The sequence below is a fragment of the Diabrotica undecimpunctata genome, chromosome 8 (assembly GCF_040954645.1).
Source record: "Diabrotica undecimpunctata isolate CICGRU chromosome 8, icDiaUnde3, whole genome shotgun sequence".
Taxonomy (NCBI): domain Eukaryota; kingdom Metazoa; phylum Arthropoda; class Insecta; order Coleoptera; family Chrysomelidae; genus Diabrotica; species Diabrotica undecimpunctata.
Window position 1 is genome coordinate 62,393,310 of NC_092810.1, and position 15,645 is coordinate 62,408,954.

The 15,645-nt window shown below is 33.3% G+C and overlaps 1 protein-coding gene across 1 annotated transcript in view; it reads left to right on the top strand.

Moving 5' to 3' along the window:
* LOC140447622 (heterogeneous nuclear ribonucleoprotein L-like) overlaps positions 1 to 15,645 on the top strand; it is a 182,798-nt gene that overhangs the window by 159,898 nt on the left and 7,255 nt on the right. Inside the window, exon 3 of the mRNA XM_072540380.1 lies at positions 15,150 to 15,385. Within this exon, the coding sequence (XP_072396481.1) occupies positions 15,170 to 15,385 (216 nt within the window). The 5' untranslated portion in view covers positions 15,150 to 15,169. The remainder of the gene's footprint in view (positions 1 to 15,149; positions 15,386 to 15,645) is intronic.

The following is a 15,645-nucleotide window of genomic DNA, read 5'->3' on the forward strand; positions in this document are numbered from 1 at the left end:
AAAAAATTCTTAATTTTATTTCGTATCATCGTTAGTAATTATGAGCCTAGTTAAGTTGTCTGGTAAATTTTTCATGTCCACTTCTTAAAAAATAAACTAAAAATTTAAAACAGACAACAGTTTTTCGGAAAGGATTTAATTCTACTAGTACTATGATAGTATTTACATTATTGTTTGATTTTCACTTTATGTGAAAATGTAATAAACTTAAAATGTTATTTCAAATAAACCACTGTTTGGGAAAGTATTTAGTATTTATTTCCATATTTTACATTTAATATTTTTTTATTGTACTATAATATGATCTTATTTAATGGTCTATTCTAACTACTTATTTGCTTTAAAGGATATTATTTTCTTCTATTCAGTAAAATCTCATTGGTAAACTGGCTTAAACACATGTCTGTGTTTAAGTTCAAAGAAAATGACTTTTGTTTTGTTATTTTGAAATTACGTCGCAAACACAGAAATCGTTGTAAAATACAAAATTTCTGTGACCATTTATTTGAATTATTGTCATTCAAAAGCGTCATAAACAGAGTTGATTTATGGGTGTCACTTGTCTTACGGCTCACCTAGAAGTATGGCCAGAGAGTTTCCGATTATTTTATACCAAGAACTACACACTTTCTATCGAGACAGCTCGATAATTGCTAATTTATTCACAATCAGAATATTGCATTTCTTCTTAATTATTATTATAATTTATTTAACCAGCGACCTCTAGTTTAACACAAAACAACCACCCAGTATATTTTTTATTTTTTGAAGTCCCTAAAAAATACTGAATATTTTTCATACAATATTCTCTATATCTAAATGCCATAATTTCGGAATTATAACTGGCTATAACAATGACAACTTTGACTTAAAATGGTTTTTCTGGCAGGTAAAAATCAGACAGGGTTGTATTATGTCACCGATGTTTTTTAATCTCTACTGTGAATAACTGTTTGAAATAGCGTTAAACAATCGTAGCGAAGGTGTTGAAATCTATGGTGAAATTATTAATAACATCAGATACGCAGATACTACCGTCATAATAGCAGAGAGTGTATTGAAGACTTCAATATCTGTAGAATGCACTGAACAATGAATGCAATGAAAAGGGCCTAGCTATCAACGCAAAACGAGATGGATGGTGGTCGGAAAAATTAATATTGAAGACTCGGTACTAAAACTAGATAAAAAACTCTGGACAGGGCGGAACACTTTAGATATCTGGGTAGTTGAATTGACTGCGGGGGTTAAAACCGACGAGAAAATTTCGACCATAATAGAACTAGCACGCAAAAGCTTCATTAACTGGTGTTCTGTATAATGCAATAGTTTCTCAAAAAGACAATAAAGGTTTAAAAATAGATTGGAAGTCTTTGAGTTGTGGTGTAACCTTCATATGCTCAAAATCCCGTGGACACCACGCATATTCAACTAATGTGTACTAGAACTATGCACAAAGAGCAAGAATTGATCAACACCATCAAAATAAGAAAAATCCAATACTTCGGTCATATAATGAGGGGACCTAAATATCGCTTATTCCGTTATTGGGTCAGAAGAAAACAACCGTGCTGGCTGCGTCACGTTAGACAATGGACAGGTCAAAGGTCGGAGAATTGTTTCATGTAGCTATCGACCGAGAAGTGTTTAAGCATTCGTTAAACTTTTTTACTAATGATCTGTTGAACTACCTTAAGATAATCATAGTTAAGACGACTGCACCAGAGAGGTCTGGGGACTCCACTGTCAAAGACTCTGAGTCGTTGGAGCTTTTTAACTCGAATAACTAGGGCCCGTGAAGAACCCCGACACCTGTCAACGTTTGCCCGACCAGTTTCTCCTTAGTTTTTTATAACGGTGGTTACGATGGTAGTTTACTTAAGTAATTTTAACTTGCTAACGAACCTGTCGCTTATTCCCACTGCAGGTTAAGGCAGCTACAGACACAACTGCAAGCTTGTCCAGCATGCTTGTTTAATCTTTTTGCACAAATATGCACAATTTGCCTTTGGCACCACACGTACAAGCATGCTTGATAAAAATACAGGTAGTTTAATAAAATAGTAGAGCACGGACGACGATACGCTCGCTTTGTCCGGTTTTGTTCTTGTGAAAAAAAAAGAAAATCCCGAATAAACAAGCATGCGGTGTGATGTAAACAATGGTTGATGAAAAGGAAAACCTATTTTCACATTAGTTTACTAGACATAAAGTTAGACCTAGACACTAGAAAGTGTGGACTCCTAACGTTCATCTGCATATATTCCAGAGTGGTCCGCATCTTCTTTTCTCTTCTATAATTAGTCCGTAAGGAGTTTATTTTTTTAACAACTGCATCCTTGTCGGCAATAACGTCAATTAACCTAGATTTTTCTAATAATATTTTGTACGCTGCATCCCTCTCTGCTTTGTTATGATAATCTTTTGATTTGACGTATCAAAGACATGACTGATGAATTCAAACATGCATAATTAAGATCCTTTCAATCCTCAAGCTGCTTGTACAATCACAAAGCTTGCACTACATTTCCCTACAGACACTCAAGCGTGCTTGTACAAAAACATTGAACAAGCTTGCATGTGTGCCTGTAGCCGCCTTTACACCCCGCCTAGTTATGCACTTACGGATCATGATCTGCAAAAAAAGTATAAATACTTGGACTGCATTTCCAAGAGCAACTATGAATCTGTATCACCACGCGATGTTCAGACCTCTCGCACGCTTCCCGTGATTAATAGGAAGCCCTTGTGCATGAGGCAGGGTTCGAAGTCATTGGAAACCAAGAACACACTGACCCCACACACACTCAAGGAACGGTGTCGACTTGGTTGCCCCGTTTTGGTTAAGGCTGGGCGAATGCCAGGTTTTACTTTTGCATCAGAGTGTTTTTCTATACTATTGTAGACAGAACCAATGCCCCGACGGATTTGTCTCCAATGAGGGCGGCACGCTAGCCGTTAATGTGACATTCCACCCTCCTTGTCTTAACTGAGCCAGGTCTTGTTATGAGATTTTATTTAAAATATAAATAATTAAAAATTATTCAAATTAAACGAGGTTATTCAATTATATCAATCGTGTCGTATTATTTTAATTTGAGGAATAGAATAAATTTAGCTATAACTCAGGAAATAGGAATTGGTAATGCACCGTGGAAAATGAATAAGGGTTTGAAAAAGGAAAAATTATACAGGGTAATAAGTTGGAAATTACATTATATATATAGCAAAACTGAAAATCTGACGACAATATAAATACTACTATAAGATCGGCCTTATTAAAAAAACACTTACAAACCAAAATTTATATAAATTGTGTAAGTCGTTTCCGAGATACTGAGGCGTTCCATACTGAAAACTGACTTTGTATGATTAAGTTATAAGTAAGTTACCAGTAAAATCTTTTACGTAGAAATTTATTTCCTCATCGGATATTCAGATAATTTTACAACACATTGTATCATCCAGTACCAAAATTAAGTATGTCAAAAACTGCAAGAATGTCTGAAGACTATTTATAAGTTTCAAATGCATCTCGGCAAAAAATTAACAATTTGGCAAATTTTAACGACCTGGGTGTGTCATTCCTCTGACAGGCGTAAGTCTGCGATAATTAAAAGTGATAAATTAGCACGATAGTTTAAGAAAGGTGCCAAGGATTATTCAAAGAAAAATTGTAAAAATACTCTAATATAATGAAACAAAAATGTACTTTGGAACTATGTCAATTGTTCACACCAAAACATTAATGAAGGTTAAATTTGAAATGGAGTAACGTAAATATGTCGAATAATTCATGAAAAAGAACACAAAAAGTGTTTTTGTTTAGTTATATTTTCTATTATTTCTGGGATTTCACAAAGTTTTTATAAAATGGAATATTGTAAAAAGTTACGGAAGGTATAACATATTACAAATTCTCGTTTTCTAAATAACTGCCAATTTTTCTTTCATATTTCTTCTCCTTAATCCTTATGTGTGTGACGTCTTACAAATGTAGCAATAACGTTTTAAAATTCCAGTATTTCCTGTTCACTAAAAATTATCAAATGTTTCTTCTTAGGCTAAGGAAAGGGCTAAGAAAAACTTCTTGGCCCCTCCCAACATATATGATACAAATATTTTCATACAGAAAACAATTCTCGAGTTGCTACGTAGAAACCATAGAGAGACTTTCTCAGAGTCAACAACCCCTGGGAGTCCTAGCGTTGCCATGCAGTCAATATGTTTAAAACTTCAACATTATTTGAATTTATCAACAAATATGTAATATATAACACATTTAATATCATTGAAAGGTAAAGGATTTTTACCCAAATATTTAGTGGCTTCACTCATTAATACCTGCCAACTGCAGTGATGAACTTATTAGTCTAAAAACGTTCTGTGATGTAGTCCGAAAGGGTCTTTTTAGAATATATATAACTTTTATAAAATAATTTTTTTAAATAAAAACTACAGAAATTTCATTTTTCTTATGGACGAAGATTAGTGCTCTCAAGAAAATGTAGGAAACTATATCTTGCAAGTTGATTAAATTATGGTTTAAATTATTCTAAAATTTACCTAAAAATGAAAAATTATGAAACCTTGAGAACACGTAATGTAGGCGTAGTGATCATTCCTCTAGTAAATGACAATTATATCAAATTACTAATAAATAAGGCATAAATTACAGATTATAATAACAGAAGAGAGACTAGAAAATGTTACAAGGAAACCAAGCAATGCACCCAAGGATACATGACAAAATCAACAGTTTGCAAGGACAAAAATGGGGCAATTATCAGCGAGAAAGAGGAAATAATGAAAAGGTGGAAGGAGCATTTTAAAGAGCTGTTAAACCCAGAAAAAGAACAAAACGAAGATGAAGAAATAATTCACCACACAGCAGAACAACTAGTTGAGCAACCAACATTGGAAGAAACGATAAACGTTATAAAACATCTAAAAAATAACAAAGCACCTGGCACAGATGGAATAACTGCAGAACTGATAAAGAATGGTGGACATGCGCTATGGAGGCGTATCCATAAACTAATCGACCGCATATGGACACTAGAAGTCATCCCAGAAGATTGGAAAGTAGGAATCATACTTCCTATGTACAAAGGGGGAGACAAACGACTCTGCAAAAATTAGAGGGGCGTAACAGTTTTAAATGTCCTCTACAAGATATCATCAGGATGTAAAATTTTAGATTTTTTGTTTTTAAAAATTTCGGGTAATTTTCAATATTAACATTATTTTTCAAAGTTATAACACTTCTTAGCATAGAATATATTGCCAATGAGGATAGTTTAAATTTCTTAGCGATTTCTCCAAAATAAGCGTAGAGTACGTTTTCAGAAAATGAATTTACATTATTTGTTGTACGCCAATCCATAAATTGCTGATATACCTTTTCACATCTTCCTCTAGATTTTTCTGGTAATACGTTCTCGGTAGTGTTCGCTGCTAACTGCATAATATTGGGTGGTGTGCTACTAAATTCATCTTCACTATTCGATGAACTCATTTTATTTATCTGTATTTAAATTACCACCATATTTACACTGACAGATTAATAATTTTTAATCTGTCAAAATAACGTGTGTTAATTCGTTTCCATGGTAACTCGACCAACTGACTTACAAGGCTTATGTGATATTACACATTTTTATAGAACTGAAGCGTATTTTTTTTATTACGTGCTAGTCATTACGTGTCAGTATCTGTTTTGATGTATTTACTTAGCATCCAAATAATAGGTAATATACAATTTACTAGTAAAAGAATAGAAAAAAGTACTTACAGATTACAAAGACTGATATATATTTATTTATGATGGTATAAGTACTTACAGATTACAAAGACTTATTAAGATAAGGATTGTAGTTGGACGGCCGCAATTTCCAATTTCCGCAACCAAAGACAATACTTTGCACGTTGGGGATTAACAGAAACAATGCCAGGGCGTTGTGGTAACAGAAACAACAATTGGACGTTGTAATAGCCGGAACAAACCGAAAGACAACAATAGGACGTTGGTGTAGCAGGAACAAACGGCAGGACAGCAGTAGGACGTACTAGCAGCAAAAACAAAGGGCAGGACAGCAAGGCAAATCGGGTTGACATCAAAGTCTATAATTAATAATACCTACATAATCGAAATTACCGGGACAGTTACAATATAAATGATATTGAGTAAATAACTTACCGGTCAAATTGAACTGACTCATTCGGGAACTGGTACACAATGGAAGTAAACTTTGACATATTCTAAATAGGGCTTAGATTTTCGTTTAAGAAGGGGGAAGTTTCCGATGAAAATCCGTTTAAAAACATGGTTTTTGACGTGTTATTTGTAAACTTTCTGTAACAAACTTTTCGAAAAAATTCTAAAGAACATTTCTGTCCTAAAACTCACTATTTTAGCGATTACCATGTTTTTTTTGACAAATGTTTTTCACCCTTAGTTGGGATAGTAACCACATACCAGAGGAAAGCACATATTGCCATAGGGTAGATTTTGATCTTTGAGCTATTTTTTAACTAGTCAAAATTTCAAGCAAATCGATGCATATAAAAAAATTAAGAAATTTTGACCATTTTTTTCCTATACTAGATCCATTTTAGCAAATAAAAGTTTGGTCTGCACAAATTATCCGAATTTTAAATTCTTTAGATGTATCAGTGGCGTTTCATAACGGCAACTACATCGAAAAGTTTATTTGAGAAATTTATTTAAAAATGTAAAAAATAAGTAGAGAAGAACGTTATTTTAAATAATTTTAAAAAATCATGAATGTGTGAGTCAATTTCAAAAGGTAAAAGAAATAATAAATTAGACTTACCCACAATAAATTTAATTTAACTATCCAGACGACCGGTTTCGCTTTCTACAATATGCAAAGCATCTTCAGGTCTCGATACAAAGTTAAATAAATGCTGAAATAATAAACCCATATTAGGGTGTTGTCTAATAAAGATAAACAAAGATAGATGATATAAAATACAGTAATTATGCCAATATTACATGTCTGTGGTTTTTCAAAATGAATAAAATGTTTAAGCAGACAAGGTAAGACCCACAAATTGGTAAAATAGACTATTAAATTGTAATATATTAATAAATGAACAAATAAATAAAACATTACTTACATGTCGGTACTCTATTAATTGATGGTTGAAAGAACATGGTTAAAACTATCCTGTATTGTTGATTGGAGAACTTAAGTCTGCTATTATAATTGTTTGACAGTAAACGGGAAAGTTCTTGAGGAGACAGATTTTATCCAATGAAGTAGAGATAGGTGTAATGTGATTGTTTGTTTGATGAAAGTAATGTTCTATACCATGGAGTTATTTAAGTTATTTATATTTATTCTAGAGATATATTTATGAAATGTGTGTTATTTATTGAGATTTTATTTTATGAAGGTGACAGTTGTAAGACAATGAATGAGATTAGATGTACAAATTGTATGGGTGTGCAATTCTTTCAACTTGTAATTATCAAATTATCAAATTATCAAATTTCTTTAATAAAGTTCTATTGAAATTTTGTTTAGATAAATAATTGTCAAATAATAAATAGTAATCTCTGCTACCTATAAATGGATTTTCTCTGTCATCGTTGGAATGCGTTTAACAAGACAGATGTGATAAGATGCATTATCCAACGGTATGACAAAGTTACTATCAACACCCTGGAGAATGTTCTTAAATGATGTGGACTTCATTTCTTCATGGTTTTTTAAAACTATGCGCCATTTGGCAGAAAACTTTTTCTTATTGTCGCTGCCAATATGAGTGACAATAAGACACTGGCTTTATCTGTCAATTCTGCCGACAAACCTTTAAAAAAATCTTGCGAAGGATTTGTTACTGTTTTATATTGCCAAACTTTGCCAACTGTACGTCCTGCGTTCACCCAAGCCTCGTCACGATTATACATTTTTTGCGTGAGGCTATTCCCGCATTAAGCGTAGTTGATATACTTAATTTCTAATAAAATCTATTACGCCGGCTCCACACATGGGGACCAACGCTGGCCCCAACAGCGTTCGTCCAATGTGTGTACCTACAAAACTGTGTTGGAGCCAATGTTGGCCCCAACGTTTTTATGACTTGCTCCAACGTTGGGAGTTGTCCGTGGACTGTCGGTTTTTGCGTACACATCAAAGGGATTGGCGCCAATACTGATGTTGCCGTTGATGCCGATCACACATTGGCGCTACAGCAGTGTTCCAATCGGCGTATAATTATGCTATTTGCGCACAATTTTTTTTGGCGCATAATTTTTGCATCCTGCATAAAATTCGGTACCTAATTTAGCACAATCTAGCAAAGCAAAAGAAAATAAACCAATAACAAGCCACAGTTTATAAAAAGAGTTCTCGTCTTCTTTTTTTCTTTTAAAACGCTTGTGCTGCCATTATACACAGCATTCTTTTTAGAAAATAAAAATTACTTTATCGAAGAAAATTTCAATTCCATGACGGCAATAAAAAACAAATTTACAACATGTGAAAATCGATCTTGGGCCACCTGAGCCACCTCGGTTGAGTTGTTTAGGATTAACACTTCGATACACGTCGTTGGTCTGTCAGAACGGGGTTTATGCTGAAAAGGCTATTTCTTGCATAATTAAATAATATACATATCTGGTTTTTCAGTACTTTTCTGGCACCAAAAAAATGTACTTATCTAAATATTTTACAAAAGTATATGCTTTTAATTTTGAAGTATAGATAATTTTGTCCTAATAGAACACCGTCGTGTGGCCATGTAACTTTTAAAATAGGTACTTCCATATATCGGCTGTGGATTAAAGTGATGTTTGATGCAGAATATAGCCAAAATAGAAGGCTATGAAATTTGGGAATTGAGTTAATAAAAGAATAAATGGGATTAGGAGCCTCGACGTCAGATTTACACTCATATATTCAGTCTGCACTTGCCAAATACGACATCTCTAAAGATCTAGTAGCTTTAAGTAACGCTGTAGACAAAATAACGTAATTTGTCGTGTCGGACATGTCGGACATGTTGACGTTGGCTCTAGAGGGAACAGAATGATATCGCCCCTTCGCCCCAATACTCAACCCAATATGTGGATGCCTCACCGAACCTGGGAACATAGTTGACTCAACGTTGGCTTGAACGTTGGCCCCAACGTTGGATCCCATGTGTTGAGCCGGCCTACACTATTGTATGTATTTACAAGTTTCAATAGTTTATTTAAACCCGTCACAATTTCGAGTTTATCACTGAGGCTGGTGCGTCCATGATTTAATTCTTCAAACGTCAGAGAATCGATCGACGTATTGTTGTTCAGCTAAACTATGGCATGAAAATTATCACAGGGATTTTGTTTTGTTCACAAAATTGTCTTGAAAATTTGTTGCTACTAATTCACGCTATAGATTTTTAATCTATCAATATTGTTTACCATAAAAAATGTTAAAATTTACAGTAATCATATTTACGACTTCCCTTAGATGGCACTGTGCAAAATTTTTAGTGTATGCCTCATAACATTCACGTAAACTGTTAATTGTACAAGCAATTTATAAAGTTCATTTCATGGATTTTGCGTAGGAAACTGCATCTAGTTTCACCGGTATATAGAAAATATTCAATACGGAAGTCTTAATTCACATTATTGGTAGCCGTCATGTACGGCTGGTTTTTACAGGATTTCAGCTTAAATTAAGTAGCGGTATTGTATGTGGTCTAATATTGTCATTCAATCTGTTTATATCAGTACGCGTGAAATCAATTATAATTATAAAGTATATAATTGGAATTGACTTTTTGCATTTTTTATAACTTACCCTTGCATTTTGGGCATATAAATACCTATTATTATATAAGAATGGACTAGCTGACGTCATGAAAGGGTCTACCTGTTAAATCGAGAAATTTCTAGGGCCGGCTCCAAACATTTTAATCAGTCGGAGCCATAAATTCATATTGTAAAGTCTGAAATAAATACTGTATCTTCAAGTCGAAAATAAAAATCTGCATTATAAATTAAATAATTGCACTCTAGTTGTTAGTGTTAATGTAAATAAATTAAAATAAGTTGAATTGAATAAATTAATTGAATGAATGAAACGGACATTACTTTCAATCTAGCAAACCCAAAATTTTTACTTTAGAATTGTGACTAAAGGCGTATTTAGGGTATTATCGAAGGTTTAGAGCAAAAAACCAATCCGCTTCTATGAAACTATTTTGATTGTCAAAAATATACTCATAAAATGTGTATCCATACAAGTAAATATTAAAACATTCACCAAGAATACATGTTAAATATGAAACGTTTTTTCTGCTCTTCGGAATGCTCATTTGTGTGAAATGTATTACTTAGTTTAAAAAGGAATTAATTCATCATAAGAATATCGTGTTTTCTCTTTCAATCTAATTTAAATGTAATTTTGTTACATCTGTTGCACTACGTCGCTCTATTAAGTGGCATTTTCATCCGCTTACATTATGGTTCATATAGATTGGTGGACGTTAAAATACGGACATAAAGAAGTGCTGCCGCTTCATAAAGAAAGGAGCCATGCCGCTATCAAACTGGAATATGTGTGATGCGGCGAACATAAAAAGGCAGCTGACTTTACGGTGATCGTATATGCTAAACATACGTTGTTATTGCTTTACTTGGAAGATGAATAACCACCAGTTAAAAAGTTGTAAGCTGGCAGCTTGTATGAATCCAACATGGCAACTAAATAAACAATATCGTTCAACATGGAAAATGATTTTTTTCTTTAGGTGCCCGTCTATCAATTACTCTCTCCCATATTTTTATGGCGTGACTAACTAGTTTTATTGCCCTGTAGTTTGAGCATTGTTGAACATCTTTGTTTTTTAAATAGGTACTAAAGCACTGCGCCTCCACTCGTCTGAAATTTGTCCCACTTTTATAATTTAAACCTGTTAACAACCTTTTTTTGTCTCTCCTAAGGCCGTACACGGTTTCGCTATCCAGCGTAACTGCTTTACGTTTATTAAAGTATTTTTACCAACGCTTTCTGACGTGCTTTTCGTTTATTATAATTTCATTATTTTCGTTTCGGATACGTCTAATCTGATTAAAATATTTCGCTTTGTTTGCTTTTTGTTTGGATATTTTGTATTTGTGTCCAATGTATTTGATTGCCAATCTTTATACAGGGTTGGCCACTCAAAACAGTCGACCCTGATATTTGGCAACATTCATAGGATTTTGCGACAATGCTTAAACAGGTGATTTTTATTCTAAAGGGGTCCTCTTTTAACGATATAGATATTTGTCAATTTTCAACCCCCTCCCTTGCAGTACCCCAACCCTTAACCCTTTCGCTCACAGTGTCCTCATATGAGGACATAAAATTCTTCATTTTTTGTATTACTCGAACAACTGTCACAAGAAACTTTAATTTAAAACATATCTCGCCACCTATTTGTGGGTAGAAGCACTACAAAACGGATTTGAAAATGTGATATAGGTAGTAAAGAAGTGTACATTTAAGCCCAGATAATTAGACTTGACTAAAGTTATGCTAGTTTAGGTGATTTTGTTGTCTGAAAAGTATTGTGCTCATATAAGGACAGTGTGAATAAGTGAACTAAATTAGAGGTAACTTAGTTTTTGCGATGAATATTATAAAATAATTAATTTGCTGTTTTCTTCAAGTACTAGTGCTTCAAAATGAGCAGGAGAAAGCCACTTACATATAAAGAACTACTTCAAGAATTGGAACGGGGCTTGCCGGACGTCGAATGTTTATCAGATGACGGAGACGAATTGTGGGAAATACAGGTAATTTTTATTACTACCGAACTAAACCATACAGAAATCAATTAGGGATTCTTTTGTAGAGCAACTGGATCAAAATATTAACGAAATTGATGACATTATAGTTGAAGAGGTCGCTAATGAACAAAATGAAGGAATTTATGCTGTTGGAAGTAGTTATCAAGAAGATGAATTTATAACTTCAATAACACCAAAACGTGACATCAAATAGCGTACAGGTATTACCCATGTTACACCTACTGTTTCTCATCATCAAGAGGAGATTGAAGTTGTAGAATTGGAGAGCCCATCTACTTTTTTCTTTAAATACTTTACGGACGATTTATTTTCTCGTATGGTGGAATTTACAAATTTATATGCTGTGCACAATAATAGCATCTTTTCAACTACAAATATAGTAGAAATGAAATCGTTCGTTGGTGTTCATATTCTTATGGGAAATTTACACTACCCAAGGATTAAATGTTATTAGGAACCTAAACTTGCTGTTCCGCTAGTTTGTGAAAGTATGCCAATAAACCTTTTTTTATAAGTTGAGGCAAAACTTGCATTTTGTCAATAATGAAGAGGCACAACAGAATAGTAACGATCGCTTTTGGAAGGTAAGGCCTCTTTACAACACTATAAGAGTTCACCTGCTTTCTCTTCCTTTGGAAGCAAATCTTTCTATTGATGAGCAGATGATTCCTTTCAAAGGAAAGCTGAATGTAAAACAGTATTTCAAGAACAAACCAAAGCCGTGGGAGATAAAAGTTTTTGCAATCTGTGGAAGCAGCTGCCAGATGTTTGATTTTATATTGTATCCAGGTTCCAAAACAGAGTTTGATCATACTTTGCTAAAGACATTTGGACAGTCCGCTACTGTTGTTGCACAACTTAGCCGCAGACTAAACAATTCAAAAAATTTCAGGATTTATTTTAATAAATACTTTTTAAGCTACAATCTTCTTCAATACCTGAGAAATAAACAGATACATGCAATATGTACAGCACGGTTAGATCGTTTCAAAAATCCACCCTTCAGTGATGATAAAGAAATAAAAAACGAGGCCGTGGATGTTACGAGCAAGTAGTTAGTGGGGATGGTGAAGTCATTATGACTAAGTGGTATGACAACAAATCAGTTGTCGTAGCATCCAATTATATGGCTCTGGTACACCTGACATGTGCGATCGGTGGGATTCAGGTGAAAGTTCAAACACCCGAAGTAATCAAATATTACAACACATATATGGGCGGGTGTTGATAAACTTGATTTTCTAATTGCATTGTACAGGAATTCCATTCGATCTCGTAAATGGACATTTACAGAGTATACAAAATGCGCCGTGTCTCTTGGTGTTCCTAACAAACACATTTTAGATTTACTACATTTCAGGGCATACGTGGCAGAAACACTTTGGCTAATCAAACTGTTACTAGGAAAAGAGGTCGTCCATCCAATGACTTTGAACAGCCAATTTCCAAAAGAACTAAGGTAGAAGTGCGCTCAATAAAGGAATATCGTCTCGATAATATAGGACATCTACCCAAAGTAACGGAAAAATTTTCCAGGTGCAAAAAGCCGGGATGTAAATTCATTTGTGCCTGGATAAACAGAAAAATTGTTTTTTTGCTTATCACACAACATAATACTATTTGTAATTCACTGCAATAAATTTACTACAAGTTTGAGTTTCTACCATTTTATTTCTTCTTATTCACAATGTCCTCATATGGGGACAACCCATAACCCGTTTAAGGGTAAAAAAAAAATTTGAAAATTACATTAAAAATCTTAAAAAAAAATAAACAAAAATGATACCAACATAATATATTTTTTGTAGTACGAAATAAATAGTCGTGAGCGAAAGGGTTAAAATTTAAATAAGGAATATACCATGTATGGTACATTGTTGGACAGGTATTTCGCTGGAGAATTCACACATCCATATTTTCTTTTCGGTATTAACTCTATTCTTGTGAGAAAGTGTCAGTTTATTGATAATGTTACACCTCTTAAAAACCAAACGTAACGCCTATGTTTTGCTGGTATAAATTGCCGGTCATGTCAAAAACTACAGTAAAATGAAATTTGCAACATTAACAGGAAACTTTATAAAATGTGACGTAAATAAAATTAACTGAATTTTAAATTAATAGATTCATAATTCCAAACAGTTTACTCATCAGCTATAACTATTTACTTAAATGTTCAAAATTATATCCACCAACGATGAACACTATTCATTATCTTAGTTCTTTCAATGAAGGTAGAATGGTAGTACAAACCTTACTTTTTAAATAACCCCTATGAAGAAGTGCAGAGGAGTTAACTCGGTAACCTATTGAATGGAGAACATGATTACCGATTTAACTCTCCTGGACTTCTTCATACAGGGTTATTTAAAGGGCAAGGTTTATAATAACATTCCAGTTTCATTGAAAGAACTAAGATAACTAATAGAGCATTAATGTAGTGTAGTAACCCCTAAAATGCTCCAAAAACTCTTTATAATTATATGTTCGTTGGTGGATATCATTTTGAACATTTTTAAGTAAATAGTTATAGCTGATGAGTAAATTGTTTGGAATTATGAATTTAATAATTTAAAACTTAGTTCATTTTATCTACGATACATTTAATAATGTTCCAAATTTAGTTTTAATGTACTTTTTGACATGACCGGAAATTCGTACTAGCAAATCATAGGCATTACGTTTAGTTTTCAAAACGTGTAAAACTTTCAATAAACTGATACTTTTTCTCAAGAATAGAGTTAATATCGAAAAAAATATGGATGTCTGAATTCTCCAGCGAAATACCTGTCTACCAATGTGCCACACATGTTATATTCCCTATTTAAAATTTTTGCTTGAACTTTGCTTGACCCACACTAGGTTTATTGATTCTCAAATATTTTTCCTAACGTTTTTGCCAGTTCTTTGAATAATGTAACATCAATGGAATCTATGCTGCCCGATAAATACCAACGTTCCTCCAAAGGTTTTTCCTCCTTTAATTATTAATTTATAGACTCATATCAATTTTAAGATCAAATTGGCCATGATTCGTTATGTTGTAAAATAATACTTTCCAAAAGAATATTAAAATGCACAAGTTATTAATATAGTAGGCGTATTAAAAATGGTACGAAAACGAATAGATGATATTAGATACACAGTTGTTAACGTCATAAAATTGGATCGTTGTTTTCATAGTTTTATTTTGTTTTTGTACTCTGTCAGTTAATTTTAATAAAATATCCAAATAATTATATAAACATTTATGTTAAAAATCAAAATCTGTTTGTCAAATTAAAAATACCTTGTAAATTTTTGTAATAAATTGTTTGTTTTTAATTTTTAGGTGCATACCCAGGGGATCAGATGCGACCATTTGACGATATATCTCCAGGATATGGAGACACTTTTCCGACAGAGGCATTTAGAAAGGGCAGCACTCCAGCAGCAATTACAGCAGAACAGAGAAATACTCAATTCCAGCAACCTGGTGCTGTGTTAATGGTGTACGGCCTGGATCCGCTACGCACGAACGCAGATAAATTATTTAATTTGATGTGCTTGTATGGAAATGTTGTTCGGGTAAGGATATTTTAGTAACGTATTTGCAAATTGTTTTTTTTATGTTACGATTATACATTGTGTTTGTAAAAAATTTTTCGATACTCTTCTACAAAGTATCTGTTCGTGTATATTCGGGAGAGGGATAACAGAGAACAGTGCTTACCAACTACTTTTAAACTAAATTTATATAAATTTTATACAATGTATTGAAATACACGTTTCACTATTTTGTATGTAGAGAAAATATCGAAAAACGTTGAGGACGCAATAACCAAAGC